The following is a 15,864-nucleotide window of genomic DNA, read 5'->3' on the forward strand; positions in this document are numbered from 1 at the left end:
TGTTATCATAGGTACCTAGGTAAAAGCCTTACCGTCTCCGTAAGTTGACGATTCTTGGGTAAAGAGAAAACAGTGATCTAAAACCAGTTTTCAGCAGATACGATCTTTAGCTGTGGACAGCATCAGGGTTTCTACTGGTCAGGGAAATAAGGGAAAATAGTGCAGGACCAGGAATATCACGGAAAAACACTGGAAATCAGAGAAAGTCGGAGATTTTATAAAATATATTTTTCTAACATTAATTGTACACCAATTTCAGCTTAGCCAACCATTATAATACCTATTTGTTTTTTGTTTTTTTTATTCTACACGCAATTCTGTTTTTATTGCTATTTATTTTGTCTTCTACATGCTAGAATAAATGTTTTCATACATAAAATATTCATATATATATTTATGTCTTATGTATATGTCAACGTTATTCAACACCTGTCATTAAAGTCAGAGAATTTCCTGCCAAAGGCCAGGGAAACAGATTTCTCCAGATCAGTAGGAACCCTGAGCATCACAGGTAGGGCTCATAGTTTGAGTGACACTCGCAGAAAATTTGTTTAAGGGTCGATAGGTGGCCCTGGTGTTAGGAGTGATATACTCCCGTCTTCATTTGTTTTCGTTGAATTTAAATTAATGTCACATATGGAAATTACCATGCTTATGTTTTGTGCTCACCTATGAAGATTATAATGGGAAAGAAATATTAGTTTTTTCTAAATTTAAGAAACAAGGAACTTTAAAGAAGATAAGGAAGGTGAGAAAATGTATTAAATGTAAAAAATGAAATGATATCTTTAAGTCCCATGCTTATGCCGGCTAGGCTAAAGGAGACGGTGATGATGAAATATGTGGGAGGAAACAGGAGAACCCAGAGAAAACCCAGGCACACGGAGTTTGTCCACTACAAAATCCACTTGGCACGAGCTGGGATCGAACCAAAGATGAACGCTCTACCACTGAGCCACTGCAGCCCAACGATGTATTAAATGAACTAATGTGAATCATTTGCTCCCACATTACACTGAAAGCAAATCCGGAGACGAATGGCATTTGTGAACTGGCGACACAAATTAGAAACTGGAACTTTTACCACCGTTACTTCTAACACTTATAACCACTGTTACTAATTACTGAGAGTATCCTTTTAAAGACTTAAAATATTTGCTATTTTCACACTGTGATAAACCTCTCTCCGTTAATTACTATTAAACTAAACGTATACCTCGAAGCACATCCAGAAAGTAACTTTCCCACGCGTCCCATAGCTAGGAAATCGTATGTTGCGCGAAGCGACTACATGCACGTGAGAAAGTAAGGTCTTAGCATGGCGCATGCGGCAGTGGAAATTCCTTAGTGGTCTCAGTAGCGTTGTGGCAGTGGTTGAAGATGAACGTTCCTCCCGCCGCGTGTGAAGTGCGAGCAATGATGAAGTTTTTGAATGCACAGGGCATAGCGCCGATTGAAATCCATCGTCAGCTGCGTAGGTCTATGAGCAAGCAGATGATGCGTTACTGCTGTAGACAATATGCAGCAGGATGCCAAAATGTGCATGATGAGGTGCGCAGTGGGAGGCCAACTGTCATCACAGACGACTCTGTGGATCTTGTTTGGGAACGCATTATGCAGAATCGTCGCTTCATTATAAAGGAACTCATAGGTCTGTTCCCGCAGACTTCCCGCTCCTTACTGCACACCACTGTCACGAAGCACCTGTTGTTCAAGAAGTTGTGTGCCAGGTAGGTATCGAAGCAACTGACTCCAGAACAAAAAGCAAGGCGCATAGAATTCGGCATTGACTTTTTTTTTTTTTTTTTAATTTTATTTTTGCAATGGTACAGCTGACAACGGATTTCAATCGGCGCTATGCCCTGTGCATTCAAAAACTTTATCACTAATAACTCTTCACACGCGGTGGGAGTTGGAATAGAAACGTCCATCTTTAACCACTACTACGACACTACTGAGATCACTAGGGAAGTTGTGCTGGCGTTTGCGCCATGCTAGGACCTTACTCTCTCATGTGCACGCAGTCGCTTTCCGCAACATACGGTTTCCTAGCTATGGAATGCGTGGGAAAGTTACATTCTGAATGCGCCTCGTACACCAAACTAAATGAAAATAATAAAACACTACTGGTTAACAGACTACTTATTTATGTATTTTGGAGCTCTTCGCTGCTGAAAAACCTTTTAGTAGAAAATTTGACAGCTCATTTTCAAATTTCTGAACACTCATTTCGTCCATTACTAGTTCTACGTTGTTTCTATCATCTGATCAAAATTAACTTACATTACGATACTCTCTCGTTCGACATATGCATTACTGACTGATATAGGAAGACTTTACTGCATTATTTTGATCAAGTCTAGTGCATTTGATTTCTCAAAAAACTTCATAATTCACAACATCCAACCTATCAAGTCTTAATATTATAGACCTCAAACCAGAGAACTCAGTGTACAGTGCATTTCGATCGAAATTAATTTTAAGTTTCATTATATGAAAACAGTGCTGGTGATGGGAGATAATACAAGCCCAACAGTGAGACTATATATATATAAATATATTTTGTATCCCCAGCCTTTTCTTACAATAAAAATAGAATTTTTGTTCATAACTAATCCAATTCGGTCCAAAGAGGGATTAGGAACGGGGAATGGCGAAAACTTCATACCGAACAACTGTATAATTTATACGGTTTACCTAACAATGTTAGGCATTAACTCTAGAAGGTTCAGGTGAGCAGGTCGTGCAGCTAGAATGCAAGGAAATAGAGACGCTTTCAAAATTTTAACTGGAAACCGTATCGGAAAAAGATCACGAAGAACGCAGGTGCAGATAAGAGGGCAATATTAAGATGGATCTCGCAGAAATAAGAATACAAAGTAGAAGCTGGACCCAGTTGGCAAAGGAGAGAAAATCGAGAACTTTTGTGAATGCGGTATTGAACCTTCGGATTCCGTGTACCATAGGATTAGATAATTACCTAATAAATGGCAACAAATAAGCACATAATTAATTACAAGCAGTATAATATTTAAGGCAGTATATTTAGTTACTTGGCCCGTTTTTTTTTTTTTTTTTTTTTTTCTTCGAACAGACATATTGTTTAGAATGGTAAATGCAATTTCTTAAACCTTGGACTTTCGTTATCACCGTAAATGATCCAATTCCTTCATTCATCCATTACATATGTGGAAAAAGTTCTTTATATGTTATAAAGCAACATAGAGAATATAGAGGTATTTTTGGGTATATCAGAGATGGCCCTGGTGGAGATCATCTGTAAAGACATTGATAAGTTTGACAGCATTGATATTATAAGGAAAATCCTACTGAAGGCACCATATGTAATTTTTATTTTTTGAATGAACACATTCTTCTACCACTTTCCGCACTAAAATGATAGAGATTATGATAGGAACGAGTTTTTCAAGGCACAGACACCAATTCGAGCACCAAGTAGAAACAAGAAGTAAGGTAAAACTTTTGAATACACATACAGTACCACTATGGGAAAATATGTATCAGAATCAAAATCGGACAACTTATAATTAGCATTAATTTTTGGTTTTATATTTTATTAAAATGTTTATTACTTATTATTTATATTATTATAGTTAACTAATACGGCCAGTTTTGATTCTGGGGATTATTCCTAACTCTTAAATCAGGGCCGTTCCATTACCCACAACCTATGAACCCACTGTGTCCTAGATCAGCAACAATCAGTAGGTGCTTAACGGTACAAAATTCCGTCTCCCTTTTCCTAAAGGGGATAATTCTGGGACGTTAAACTGCAAGATTTCATTTCATTTTTCAACAGGGTAAAATAATGTACTTTATACTTTTACAACATCACCACAGACCATCCACCCAAAATACAGAATGTACATCAACTGCTCTACCTTCTGCAATATTACTAAATATTACATATACAATCGGTATTTATTTGTTCACAGATAAAAGTCACTTCAGCTGCTAGTCCAATCTGGTTAAAACAAAATCCTACACTGTTCACACGCGTCATAATTAAAGTCTGTAACATCGTCGTAGGCAAAGAATTGTTGTAGGAAAATATATCATGGTGTTCACACATGGCGGAACAATCTAGCCTTACTTTTCTACATCCATAATAGTTAGCACAACATTCTTTTGCAGCTGCAAGAAAAGAAAAGAAACGAAACGAGGATGATTATCAGGTGAAAAAGGTTTAGAGCTTGTACTGGTGTCAAAGTTTTCTCTTCGTATGTTCCATCTTTCAGCCTCATTGTTGTTTCCAAGTCTTGTCTCTATTTGTAAATATACTCGACACAAATGCTCATGCGCAGCATCAAATATCGGAAGTCAAAATTTGATCTTAATTTAGATTTTGTGATCAATCTAGTAAACATGAAGTAGTGAGCTTCGCTAAGTTGGAGTATCATTGAATTTCATACAAAGTTAGGATAAAATATTCTCCGTTGATTCGTCGATCTTTGGAAACACCAAAGCTTATGACTGGACTTCTTTTGAGGACTGTGTCATGTTCATGGCTTTATTTCTTTGAAGACCGAAGTAACGCGGCGTTGTGTCACAACCTGTTATGGCATAAACAAACTAGAGAATTTTTTTATCATCTAGATTATGAACCAATTTGGCAATGCCGTAGTAAACTTTACTCATGAGTTCTCCAGCTTTCTGTTTGCAGAAATTATGGTTATCTGGTGCAAGAGCTACCAAAACACCAATACGTCAGAGTCCCTGCCAACAACTATTACATTTGATTTTCAGTTTTCAATATCCATTTTCATAATGAAAACACCAATACCTTCTTCAATTAGTGTTTCAGTTCATTTTTTTTTTTTTAATTCTGAAGAAACTAAAAAATACGACTTTCTTCTTGTTTCTTTAGTGGTTTAAAATATCTTCTTTTGCAGTCGTACATATTGTTTTCATTTAAAAAAAAAGATAACATCATATGAGGACTTTTTGCTGATCTTCTATTTTGTTGTTCTTGTTTAGTTGTAGGGCCTTCAGGATAACCGTCAAAAACGACCGTGTCACTTCTTCAGTATGTGTTTACAATGTATTTACTGTAGTTCTTAATAACATTTCCATAAGTAAAGTCTTTTCGTCAGGGAACATGAATAAGAAATCCTCCATCAATCACTACAACTGGTTTTGTTTTCTACTTTGATCAGCTACAAAAGTGAATGCTGTGTAGATTGTTGACATATTATTACGGTAGAGATTGATGAATGGTACAGTCATAATATATGTGTCATTCCATGTCAATTCACCTAATTTTAAAATATGACCGTGCTTCAATGTCTCTGATTCTCTTCAAAATTTTTCCATACATAAATACCCTAAAATACCATACCTTTAAATTATGCTAATTTTTTTTCAGATTTTTTTTTTTTGATGAGAAATGGGCCGGGGAGAATTTTTTTTTTTTTAAATACAATTGTATGAATTTGGCGCCAATTTCACTTTCCGGTACTCAGCATCATGGAACTAAAATTACCATAACTTCCTTATTTTTCAAGTTATTGGGCCCCTCCAGGTATCAAATGAAAGCTTTAATTTTTGCTCCTTCAGTAGATCCAAAAAAAACCTTGCAAAATATTACACTTTCAAAAATTAATGGACATACAAAGCAAATTTTACACTTTTTTTTTTTTTTTTTTTTTTTTTTTTTTTTTTTTTTTTTTGCAAATTATGCCATTGCTTAAGAGTAACAACTATGAAAGTGTCGAAACCTTTTTTTTTTTTCATTCATTTTAACATGTACATGGTATGGTTAAAAAATAAAACGGAGGTTTTTTCTTTTTATAAAAAGCGGAAAGGCTATTACTCATCGGATGTTTTTTGTATTTTTGTAATTATTGTTTTTTTGTCTTTACGGAAATATAGTTTTAGGTTTTGTTACAAATTGTTATTGCTCGTAAGTTACAACTATGAAACTTTTGAAGCTTTTTCTATAGAATCATTTTAGCTCATACGTGATATGGTTAAAAATTAAAGAAAGGTGCTTTTGGTATGTTTGCAATTATTATTATTATTATTATTTGTATTATAAATGTACAGAAATATACACTTTTAGCGTTGTTGACAGATTATGCCATTCCTCTGAAGTAGGGATGGCAAATTCTGGAATTTTTCTTTTCCTTAATCCGGAAAATTTTGGCCATCCCCACTCTGAAGTGACAAATGTAACACTTCAAAACTTTTTCAAATAATTATCTTAGTAAATATTAGGTGTGCTTAAAAATACAACTGGTGTACTGTGTAGTTTTGGTATCATCATAATATTATTATTTGTACTTTAATTTTCCTTCATTTTTTTTTTTTTTTTTTTTCAATTGTCCCATTGCTTAAAACCATCAAACATTTGTAAATTTTTATAGGATTAGGTTTGCTTTTACTTGTTATTGTTAAATAACAAAAAGTCATTTTTTTTAAAAATAATTATGTGGTTTCTTGAATGGAAAATATAGGCCTAGCAATGTAAGGGGTTGACTAATTATTACGAAACCTATCAAAAAAAAAAAAAAAAAAAAAAAAAAAAAGACTGATGTACATAGATGAAAACAATAAACATACATACCGGTAATACTTCTCAGAATTACACAGATTTACATACAAAATGTTCTGTCCTATATTTCACAGCTCACTGTTTTCACTGATGATACGAAATTTTTTGTAATTTTGCTATCGATCAGAAACTTCCCAGATGATATTTTCAAAAGGTATCCAACAAAAGTCTTCATTTTCTAGCCTGTAGAATATGGAAGGCCCAGAGCGATTCATGAATTGCAGTCTGACGTACAAAAATAATAATTACAAAAATACCAAAAGCACCCTTTTTGTTTTTCTAACCATAGCATGTACGTGTTAAGATGAATGTACAAAAAGAAGTTTCAAAAGTTTCATAGTTGTAACTTTTGAGCAACGACACAATTTGTACGAAACCAAAAATTTGCTTTGTATATCCATTAATGATTGACGGTGTATACTTTTGCGAAGTTTCTTACGATCTACTGAAGGATCAAATATTAAGCTTTCATTTGACACCTGGATGAACCCAATAACTTGAAAAATAAGGAAGTTATGATAATTTTAGTTTTATGATGTTGAGTGTTGGAAAGTGAAGTTTCCGATTTCTCATCCAAAAAATCGGAAAAAGTTAACTTATCATAATTTAATTGATATTTATGTATGGAAAAATTTTGAAGAGTATCTGAGACACTGAAACACATTGCTCTAGTTGAGTGTTTGCATGGAATGACCCATATGTGGTTGGATACCTTCCCGAATTTCTCATTATGATAGTCATAAATCCATCCATCCTGGCCACGACTTGAATCTATAAGCTATACAAGATTGAGGGGGTAACAGATATTGTGAAGATTCGGCCGTAAGAGATCTTACTTGTTCAAGTTAAGTTTTCAATGGCCATTTCTCTTTTCGCTTAGATACGTATACTCCTTAATAGTTAATAAAAGACCCAATTAGAATGCTGTTAACTTATCTGAGTTTCGACACGTACCTCGCGAGACACACTGAATCCCTCCCATAGCATGAAAAATGTTTATGTCATCAACAGTTCGCATATTTACATCAGTTTTATCAGAAACACGCTGAACAAACCCATCTGGATGAATATCTGGGGAGCCAGCGTTCTGTATAGGTGACAGAAACGATCAAGGTGCTACGGCAGATATACGAGCTTGATTTATAACAACGTACTTCTTTTCAACTTTCTGGGATTCAGATTTAAAAAGAAAAAAATAAATAAAATAAATAAAAAATTTAAAAAATCAAGTCTTTCTGAAATACGATTTTTGCAACTTCATTTAAATGTATTTAAGTCAGAGTAGCTACAGCAGTCATAGCGGGTTATATATATGATATATATCATATCCTTTATGATAGAAACCACAGCTAAAACTATTCCCCTTCATTCGGCTTTATGATCAACAACTTTAATCTTATACCACTACTCTGTAAATTTATGAACACTGTCTGACAGACACAATACATCTTTCTCCAAGAAACATTTGAGATTGTTATTTTTTCTTAAGATTGTGCACTTTAATAATATTCTTTTCTCATAACTTTTCATGCACATCGTCTTTGTACACTAACTTCAAGAATAGAATGTACACATTTTTTTTTTTTTTTTTTTTTTCAACTATAGTGTTTTCGTTAAGTTCAATTCCACAGATTACAAGAATGAAATCAAAATTATTCTTTCTTTTTTTATATTAATATTGCTAAGGTAGCTCGGAACAATATGAAATTACTATACTTTTGTCAATATAGTACATTATACTGAGTTAAGTTTCATTAATCAAAATGATATGGAAATTTAAGTTTAAAATTAGGAACATTACTTCCTACTTGCTGTTGTTAACTACGGTACGTGAAGTTCCAAAAAGAAATACTAATATTGGCAGTTCCGAAATAATTATACATTGTATAATCTCAATTTTTATCCAGCGATATTACATAACATTTTGTACTATTTTTAAATTGACTGTGAATAATTATGTATTGATTGAACCTTTCAATGCTTGCCTTGCACTGGAGAACTCCTACTTTGCATTTAAACCTACCGTAAGTTTCTCTGTAGTTTTTTCTTTCTTTGGTCTAGTGTTTTTCTTTTTAAAGACAAGATCATGACAATGTAAACCAAATTTTACATTCTCCCTAAAGGTAAGAAATCAGAATACTAATAACGCAATACTAATCTGTGGCTACATTTCACTTGTAGCCAAAAACCTTACAGAAAAAAAAAATAAATAAATAAATATAATGGCCTACTAGATACTCATTAAGTACTTCTCACTTCTACTGCACAAAATCATTTAGCATATTCGAACTTCATACATCTCTCACTGAAACTGATGCATTACGATAGATAACGTCAAAGTTGTGATGAAGGCAACTAGACCATAAATATGTCTGAGTACTCAAGACGGAGTGTGGCTGACCGGCCCAGCAGCGACTCACCCTCACCTTCATTCATCTGGTAAGAACTCTCTAGACACCGTTACCATTCCTATAAACCTATCAATGTGAGTATCATTTTAAAGCTAATAAAACAAGCCGAAGATTTTGTTGCAGCGTTAACAGGTTTTTAGTAATAATAACAAAAACGTTCAACATTATACTAAAAATCTGCTTTTTCAGCAATTTATTTCAATAGTGTCATATATACTTATTTTAGGACACTAAAAATCATATTGATACGACCTGGCTTAATCGAGTTATTGACACTTCAATATAGCTATGCAAATTTGCTGTGCATGTTTATGGCATGCATACATAAATGTGGAAGGAAAGGCAAGAGGCAAAGACTTCGAGACATTTGAGAATATACTCCCCTTATGATATAGTAACTGGCAAATTTTCAGCATTTTACTAATTAGTCCCGACAAAAGCTTTTTTTTTTTTTCTTTTATTCATTGGACTAGATAGTGAATCAAAGCGAACGCGAATAGTGAGCCCAAAACATGTGAGGGGATAGCATGTCAGAGTCCTAGTCCGAGTCATGGCAAGCCCTAATGAGGACAGTGAGTCTAAATCCTATGAATGGATTGCTAGTCAAGGCTTAGTTCGAGCTCAAGCGAACCTAATTGAAAACAGTGAGATCGAATCCTGTAAATAGATAAAAAGTCAGAATCCTGATCCAAGCGAGCAGTATCCTCACTGAGGATAATGAACTCGAATCTCGTGAGATTAATGAGCACGATCCGAGCTGAAACAAGTATCGTGACTTTACTAAGCGTGAAGGGACACACTAAGAATAATGGGCATCAGCTCGCGCCAGCAACAACTATAAAATGGCTTTAAATCTCTCAAAACTTTATCTTTAGACGATGGAACATCTGGGCATCAGTTCTTTTGGAATATTCAATATGCAGACAGTGACATACGATGGACTGTACTGTTTCTCTCTCGCTTTCTTTTTTAATTCTTAAACAATCTGATGACAGGTCCTTTCTTCTTGAAAGCTGTCTTTATTTAGTTTACTCATTGTTTCTCGTTCACACATACTATATAGTTTTGGTTTTTACTATTTTATACAGTTATATTAAGAGGTCATTCCAGAAATGAAATAATTACTTCGGAGTATTGTAAGTAGCGCACTGTACTTGCATTAAAAAGTATGATATGTTACATTCTAGTAAATAAGCTACAACTATACCATTCAGATTTCTTTTACTGAAATAAAAATAAAATATTCCCAAACCAAAAAGCTAATTTCACTAAGTTGTGTTACAGTTTCAGCAAAATATCATTGCTTTCATCAAATATGAAGTGTGATGGTGAAATAAAAGCAAGGATAGGAAGGGCCAAAGAAGCCTTTAAGAGGAAGAAAAGTCTACTTTGTGGGGCCTTGAATAAGAGTCGGGAAAAAGATTCACAAAGTGCTTTGTAAGGAGTATTGTGTTGTATGGGTTAGAAACACGAACACTGCGCAAAAATGATGAAAAACGATTGGAAGCTTTCGAAATGTGGGTGTGGAGAAGAATGGAGAGGATTTAGCTGGGTCGAGCGGAATAAACGAGTGAGAGGGTGTTAGAAACGGTGAGAGAGAAAATAACAATTTTAGATATTATTAAGAAGAGGAAGAGAAACTGCTTGGGATATTGACTAAGAAGGAACTGTATTGTGAGGGACGTGCTAGAGGGTATTGTGAGAGGGAAGAGAGGGAGAAAGCGAAGACGATTACAATTAATGGACGATATCAAAACAGAGAACTCATGCGTGAAGACGAAGAGGTTAGCGGAAGACAGTAAAGCATGGAAGCTTTTCAGTTGCATCAAGTGACCTGCCAATAATGGCAGAATACCTGTGATGATCATCATCATCAGACATATTACGAAAATAGAAAATAAAAGCAGTGATTTTCAATTATTTTCGAATATACAATATTAAGTAGGAGATGGGTTTGACGATCAGAAGCAGAAGAAAGAAAACGGACTGAGCAAAGAAAGGGAAGGAACGAAGTAGGTGGAATGGAATAAAACAAGGTTGGCAGTGTTCCATCAATTACAAATTAGCGAGTAGTGTATCTGTAAAACCATCGGTTACGCCTTGTTTACTTGTCACTACTCTCTTCCATTAACGCTAGGTCTCGTATCTTCTTACTCTCTTTCTCTCTCTCTGTGGTTTACAAGACAGGGAGACCAGTTTAAGCAAAGATGTTCAGAGAACAAGAGCTGTAATAAAACAAGTGCTGGCAGTATTCGATTAGCTATAAATCCATCAGTAATGTATCTGAAAAACCATCAACTAGCCGTGTTTTCCTGTCACCCTTTCCGTGTGATTTACTGAGAATACGAGTAGGAAAATATGACGTCACAGATCATCCAGCTGGAAATGACAGATCTAAAGCTACACTTTAGAAAATTCAGAAAATGAGAGAAAGTCACTTCTAATAACCAATAACATTCTTCCTTTCATTTTTACAGTCTATCTGGAAGTGATTTTCTCGTTCACCCTGTAAACTTAGATTGCATTTTGACAATGTATTTGATGAAGGCAAATATATTGCCGAAACTATAAGACAGATAAGTAATAATCCATGTTTCTTTTGCGCACATTTAGTTTTTGTCTCGAAGCTGAAATAAGCAGCACTCTTTGGAAAATATGCTTCCACGTATACACCACGGTGGATTGATTTAAATTACGATTTAAGTCACATGATTTTTTAAACAAAAATCGTTGATTTAAATCAAATTCCGAAATAAATTAATTTGAAGTAAAAATAAGTAAAACCCCGTCTGTTATTTCGATTTTGGAAGATATAAATAAAAAAAATGCAATGAGACGCACATGTATATACAGTACAATATGAAAACGAGTGTTTCACGCGGAGAACGATTAGAGAAAAAATCCCGTTTTGAACGGATAACGTGGCAATCCTGCTTTCTTCTCTTCGTAACAGGGTTTGTAAATCGTTAACTATTCCAACGGTGAAATGACCATGCGACCTTTAAGACGAAACTTCTTTTGTGTGCGTGTGTTTGTTCTAGACAATAGGGACGTATTTAGGGAAGTCCAATCTCCTCTCTAAAACTTAAAATTTTGTACATAACTTTAGCGATATACTGTATATATATATATATATATATATATATATATATATATATATATATATATATATATATATATATATATATATATATATATATATATATATATATATATATATATATAGATAGATAGATAGATAGATAGATAGATATAGATAGATATAGGTAGATAGATAGATAAGATAGATATAATATATGTATTTCGTGCCGCAAGCAAGTTCTGGACTGCTCGATTTTTAAAGTATGTCCCTGCCAATGCTGTATTTTTTCTTTAATGCTGAAGACACATTGTTCGGGGCTGAAGGTTAACGATTGGGGATTAATTCAAACCCCACCCCCAATACTTTCATTTAAACGGCATCATTAACATTTAATACTAATTCCCACTGTTTTTATCCAGAAATAAAAAATCGATTTAAATTTAAAAAATCAACAAAACTGATTTTTAAAAAATCACGATTCTTTCGACCTTGGTATACACTTGGATCCCTGAAGGCTTCAAAGGACATAAACAACTCGACTTACACCGTTTGTTCTACACCTATACCGTTTTTTCACATCTATACCTAAGGATGTAATTTAATGTAAGAAATATTCATATGTTTGAAGTCATACGAACTCTAGTAAGTACTTAGTGATAAAGAAATTTGAAAAATGATAAAGCATGGTGCAGAAATAATAATAATCATAAATGACACATACCTTCGTTATTTTGTAGGGTTTCTACGGAAGATTCAGCATACATACTGGGCACTATCATCTTATTTTCACACGATTCTAGAAACAATATACATTCTGAATAAATTGGACCTGTTATCATTGTCTGAGTATGCGAATGTGTAATACTTCCATTTTGGAACCGTGAGCTGTCTTTAAGGTTTTCAAACTCAGTCATGAATGCTTCAGATAGTCTTTCTGCTTCATTGGAATTTTCAACCAGTTTGTGCGTTTGTAGGAAGGACATGATATGTTGCTTAAGTACATTTGAGGAATTGTTTTCATCAGTCTTCGTTGAATCACAATTTGGTCAGATGAATTTATATTTGTCACAGTATCTGACAACGGTATGACGTCCTTATATTTTGATTCTATGCCAGATACATCTGTATTTGTCATAGCATCTGACAACGGTCTTTGACTAGGTAAGTTTGATCTTAAAAGAAATTCCCGAGCAATTGGTTCGCTGCTTCCAAGGCTATTAAAACGTTTGAACGTGTTTTTGATGTTCACACTCTCGGTGTCGTGGTTGTATGAGATTGTACTTTTTGATTTATACAGACATGTTGACTGGCTATCTCTGTCAGAATTCACAACTGGTTTTGATTTATGCAGAACCAGTTGCCCCAGTTGACTAGCATCTATTTCAACGTTTCTTATGGAGCTTTCTGTATTAGACATATCAGCTACAGACTCTGTATTGTTGTTTGTTCTGCTAACACTGTTCATCACACTATTTTGATTAGAATGTTTAATTATCTGCTTTTCTAAATATTTCAGTTCCTGCACTGGACTGTCCTCTTTCTTCAAATCCTTTCCCATTTTAGCCGCACATGTAGCTTGATTACTATTGTCGGTACTGTTAGCTGCCTTCTTTAAGAAGCTATTAGCGCTAGGCGAACTCGATCGTACCTTTATCAGTTTACTGCCTTTTCTAATGAATTCTGGTCCTTCATCAGCTGCTAATGGTGTTACTGAAAGTGAATCGGATGAAGACGGTTCTACATTATTAGTCACAAGCACTGATTTTTGTGCTGCAGTGGTTACAGATGGCAACGTAACTCGTAATTCATCAGAGTCTACATGAGTATTTCGTGAGGGCGTTTGTGTGTTTCCAATGATCTGAGAATGAACCGGTTTTTCAGCAATTGGAAATGCTAATGCTGGTATAAGGGAACTTGGCACAGATGGTGATGCATATCCCGAAAAACTGGAGGAATAAACATATTATTGTATACAGTATATCCAAATGTAGGGTTATAGTATTGCTGGCTAACAAGAGGAGTCTGTGGAACACCTACAGGATAAGAAGGCATGTATCTATATGGCGGTGATATATATGGAACAGAAACTGGAACAGAAACTATCGGCTGAACTGGTTTTCCAATCGATATATTTTGATGTTTAGGCAGTATATCAACAGCAGGGAGCACTACTGAAGAGGAATTCATAGCGGTGACAGTTGGTGGCGTGGACTGGGCTCTTGGAGGCTGTGCTTCTCCTTTCTTACTGGTATCTGAGGAAGATGTTGTTTCGGGACCTTTCTTCTTAGCAGCAACTTCTGCAAATGTTTGAGTTCCTCCTTTCTCACATGTTGGAATCAAAGTCTCGGCTGTTGAATATGCACAAGTACTGCTTGTTTCTATCGTTTGCTGAAGTGGCTTACTTTCCTCACTGTCGGATGTTGTTCTGCCTGTTAAAAGAAAAAATAACTGCATAAAATAGATTATAACTAAGTACATGCAGTACATGTACTTATTAACCAACAATGTAATCGTAGCTTATGACTATCATGATCCTAGTTTGTGCAACAATTACATATATATATATATATATATATATATATATATATATATATATATATATATATATATACCAAGAGGCTCAAAAAGAATATACACTGCATAATTGTGAATAACTTTCAAATAGACGGAAACATATTGTTTCTCGTAGCATTGTAGATTAATGTTCTATTATTACATTGCATTCCGATAATGGTTTCAATTTCTTTTGTATAAATGGTGTGAGTGAAGCAGGCTACAAGGCTAACATTTGAAGCAATTAAGGCGGTCTTGAGGTGGTACATGAAGTATGAAATCATCAATGAGGTGTAACGACAATATATATATATCGGGTGTTCTAAAAATGGGCCCACGAACCACAGAGCACTATTCTACAAGTCAAAATAAACTAAAAATATATATATCTGTATGCATTTCGGGTCCTCGTCTGGAGACGCGAATTGCACTATGTAGATAAAGAACCATAGATTAGATTTACCAATCCATCAAATAATTACATCGATTCTTGCCAGACAGATGACAGTTAAAGGCAATAGATATTGTTATTAGCACCACTTATTACCTTAACAATCGATGGAACTGTTCGAAGGATTTGTAGAGCAATGCTAATGGTTTCAAGTTAATATGCGATATTGCCATACAGTGAAATTATGATTCCCTATAGCGGCTGAAGGAGATCTCGGAGGGCATACCATCATATAATATTTCCGCTTTATTTTGGCCTGTAGAATAGGGCTCTCTGAGTGCTATTTTTGGAACAACATTTCCCATACGTAGGTATCAGGAGGAGCACGATCGGGGAAGTGGGAGGGTATGGGAAGTTCCGCTTCAAATGATTCGTCACCCTTCACGGACACTTTCGTACAAGGAGAAACAATATTCGACTCTTACCGATACACCACTTTCACTACAGAGAACACGTACAGTTGGAGCTACGGCCGTCGACAAACGCAAACAATATACTGAATAAGGCACAAAGGTGTTAACATTAAATGGGCGTTCTTTTTGTTTCTGTTTTGCATTCCATTGCGGAACGAAGGAAAATAGCTGCCTGGATAGAGTTTTCAGTCCCCAAGCATTGTACAAGAAAAATTCATCACGGCCTGGACTGGACGGGATACACCTTCGCGCCTTACCATTGGTAGGATCTATGAGAAGTTTGTAAGGATGGGGTCCGTTCAAGACGATTGCAAGGGAAACAGTGGTAGAAAGAGATCTGTCGAAGTGAAGAGAATATCATTATCGCCCAGCGAGCGACG

General features: G+C 35.0%; 2 protein-coding genes across 2 annotated transcripts in view; both read right to left on the reverse strand.

Annotated features, from left to right (window-relative positions):
- Positions 1-13,960, reverse strand: part of LOC145672072 (uncharacterized) — a 28,544-nt gene extending 14,584 nt beyond the window's left edge. Inside the window, exon 1 of the mRNA XM_081741314.1 lies at positions 12,789-13,960. Coding sequence (XP_081597440.1) covers positions 12,978-13,625 — 648 coding nt within the window. The 5' untranslated portion in view covers positions 13,626-13,960 and the 3' untranslated portion in view covers positions 12,789-12,977. The remainder of the gene's footprint in view (positions 1-12,788) is intronic.
- Positions 13,960-15,864, reverse strand: part of LOC145672071 (uncharacterized) — a 110,001-nt gene continuing 108,096 nt past the window's right edge. Inside the window, exon 5 of the mRNA XM_081741313.1 lies at positions 13,960-14,496. Coding sequence (XP_081597439.1) covers positions 13,961-14,496 — 536 coding nt within the window. The 3' untranslated portion in view covers position 13,960. The remainder of the gene's footprint in view (positions 14,497-15,864) is intronic.

This window comes from Thermobia domestica, chromosome 15, assembly GCF_964235325.1.
Source record: "Thermobia domestica chromosome 15, izTheDome1.hap1.1, whole genome shotgun sequence".
Taxonomy (NCBI): Eukaryota; Metazoa; Arthropoda; class Insecta; order Zygentoma; family Lepismatidae; genus Thermobia; species Thermobia domestica.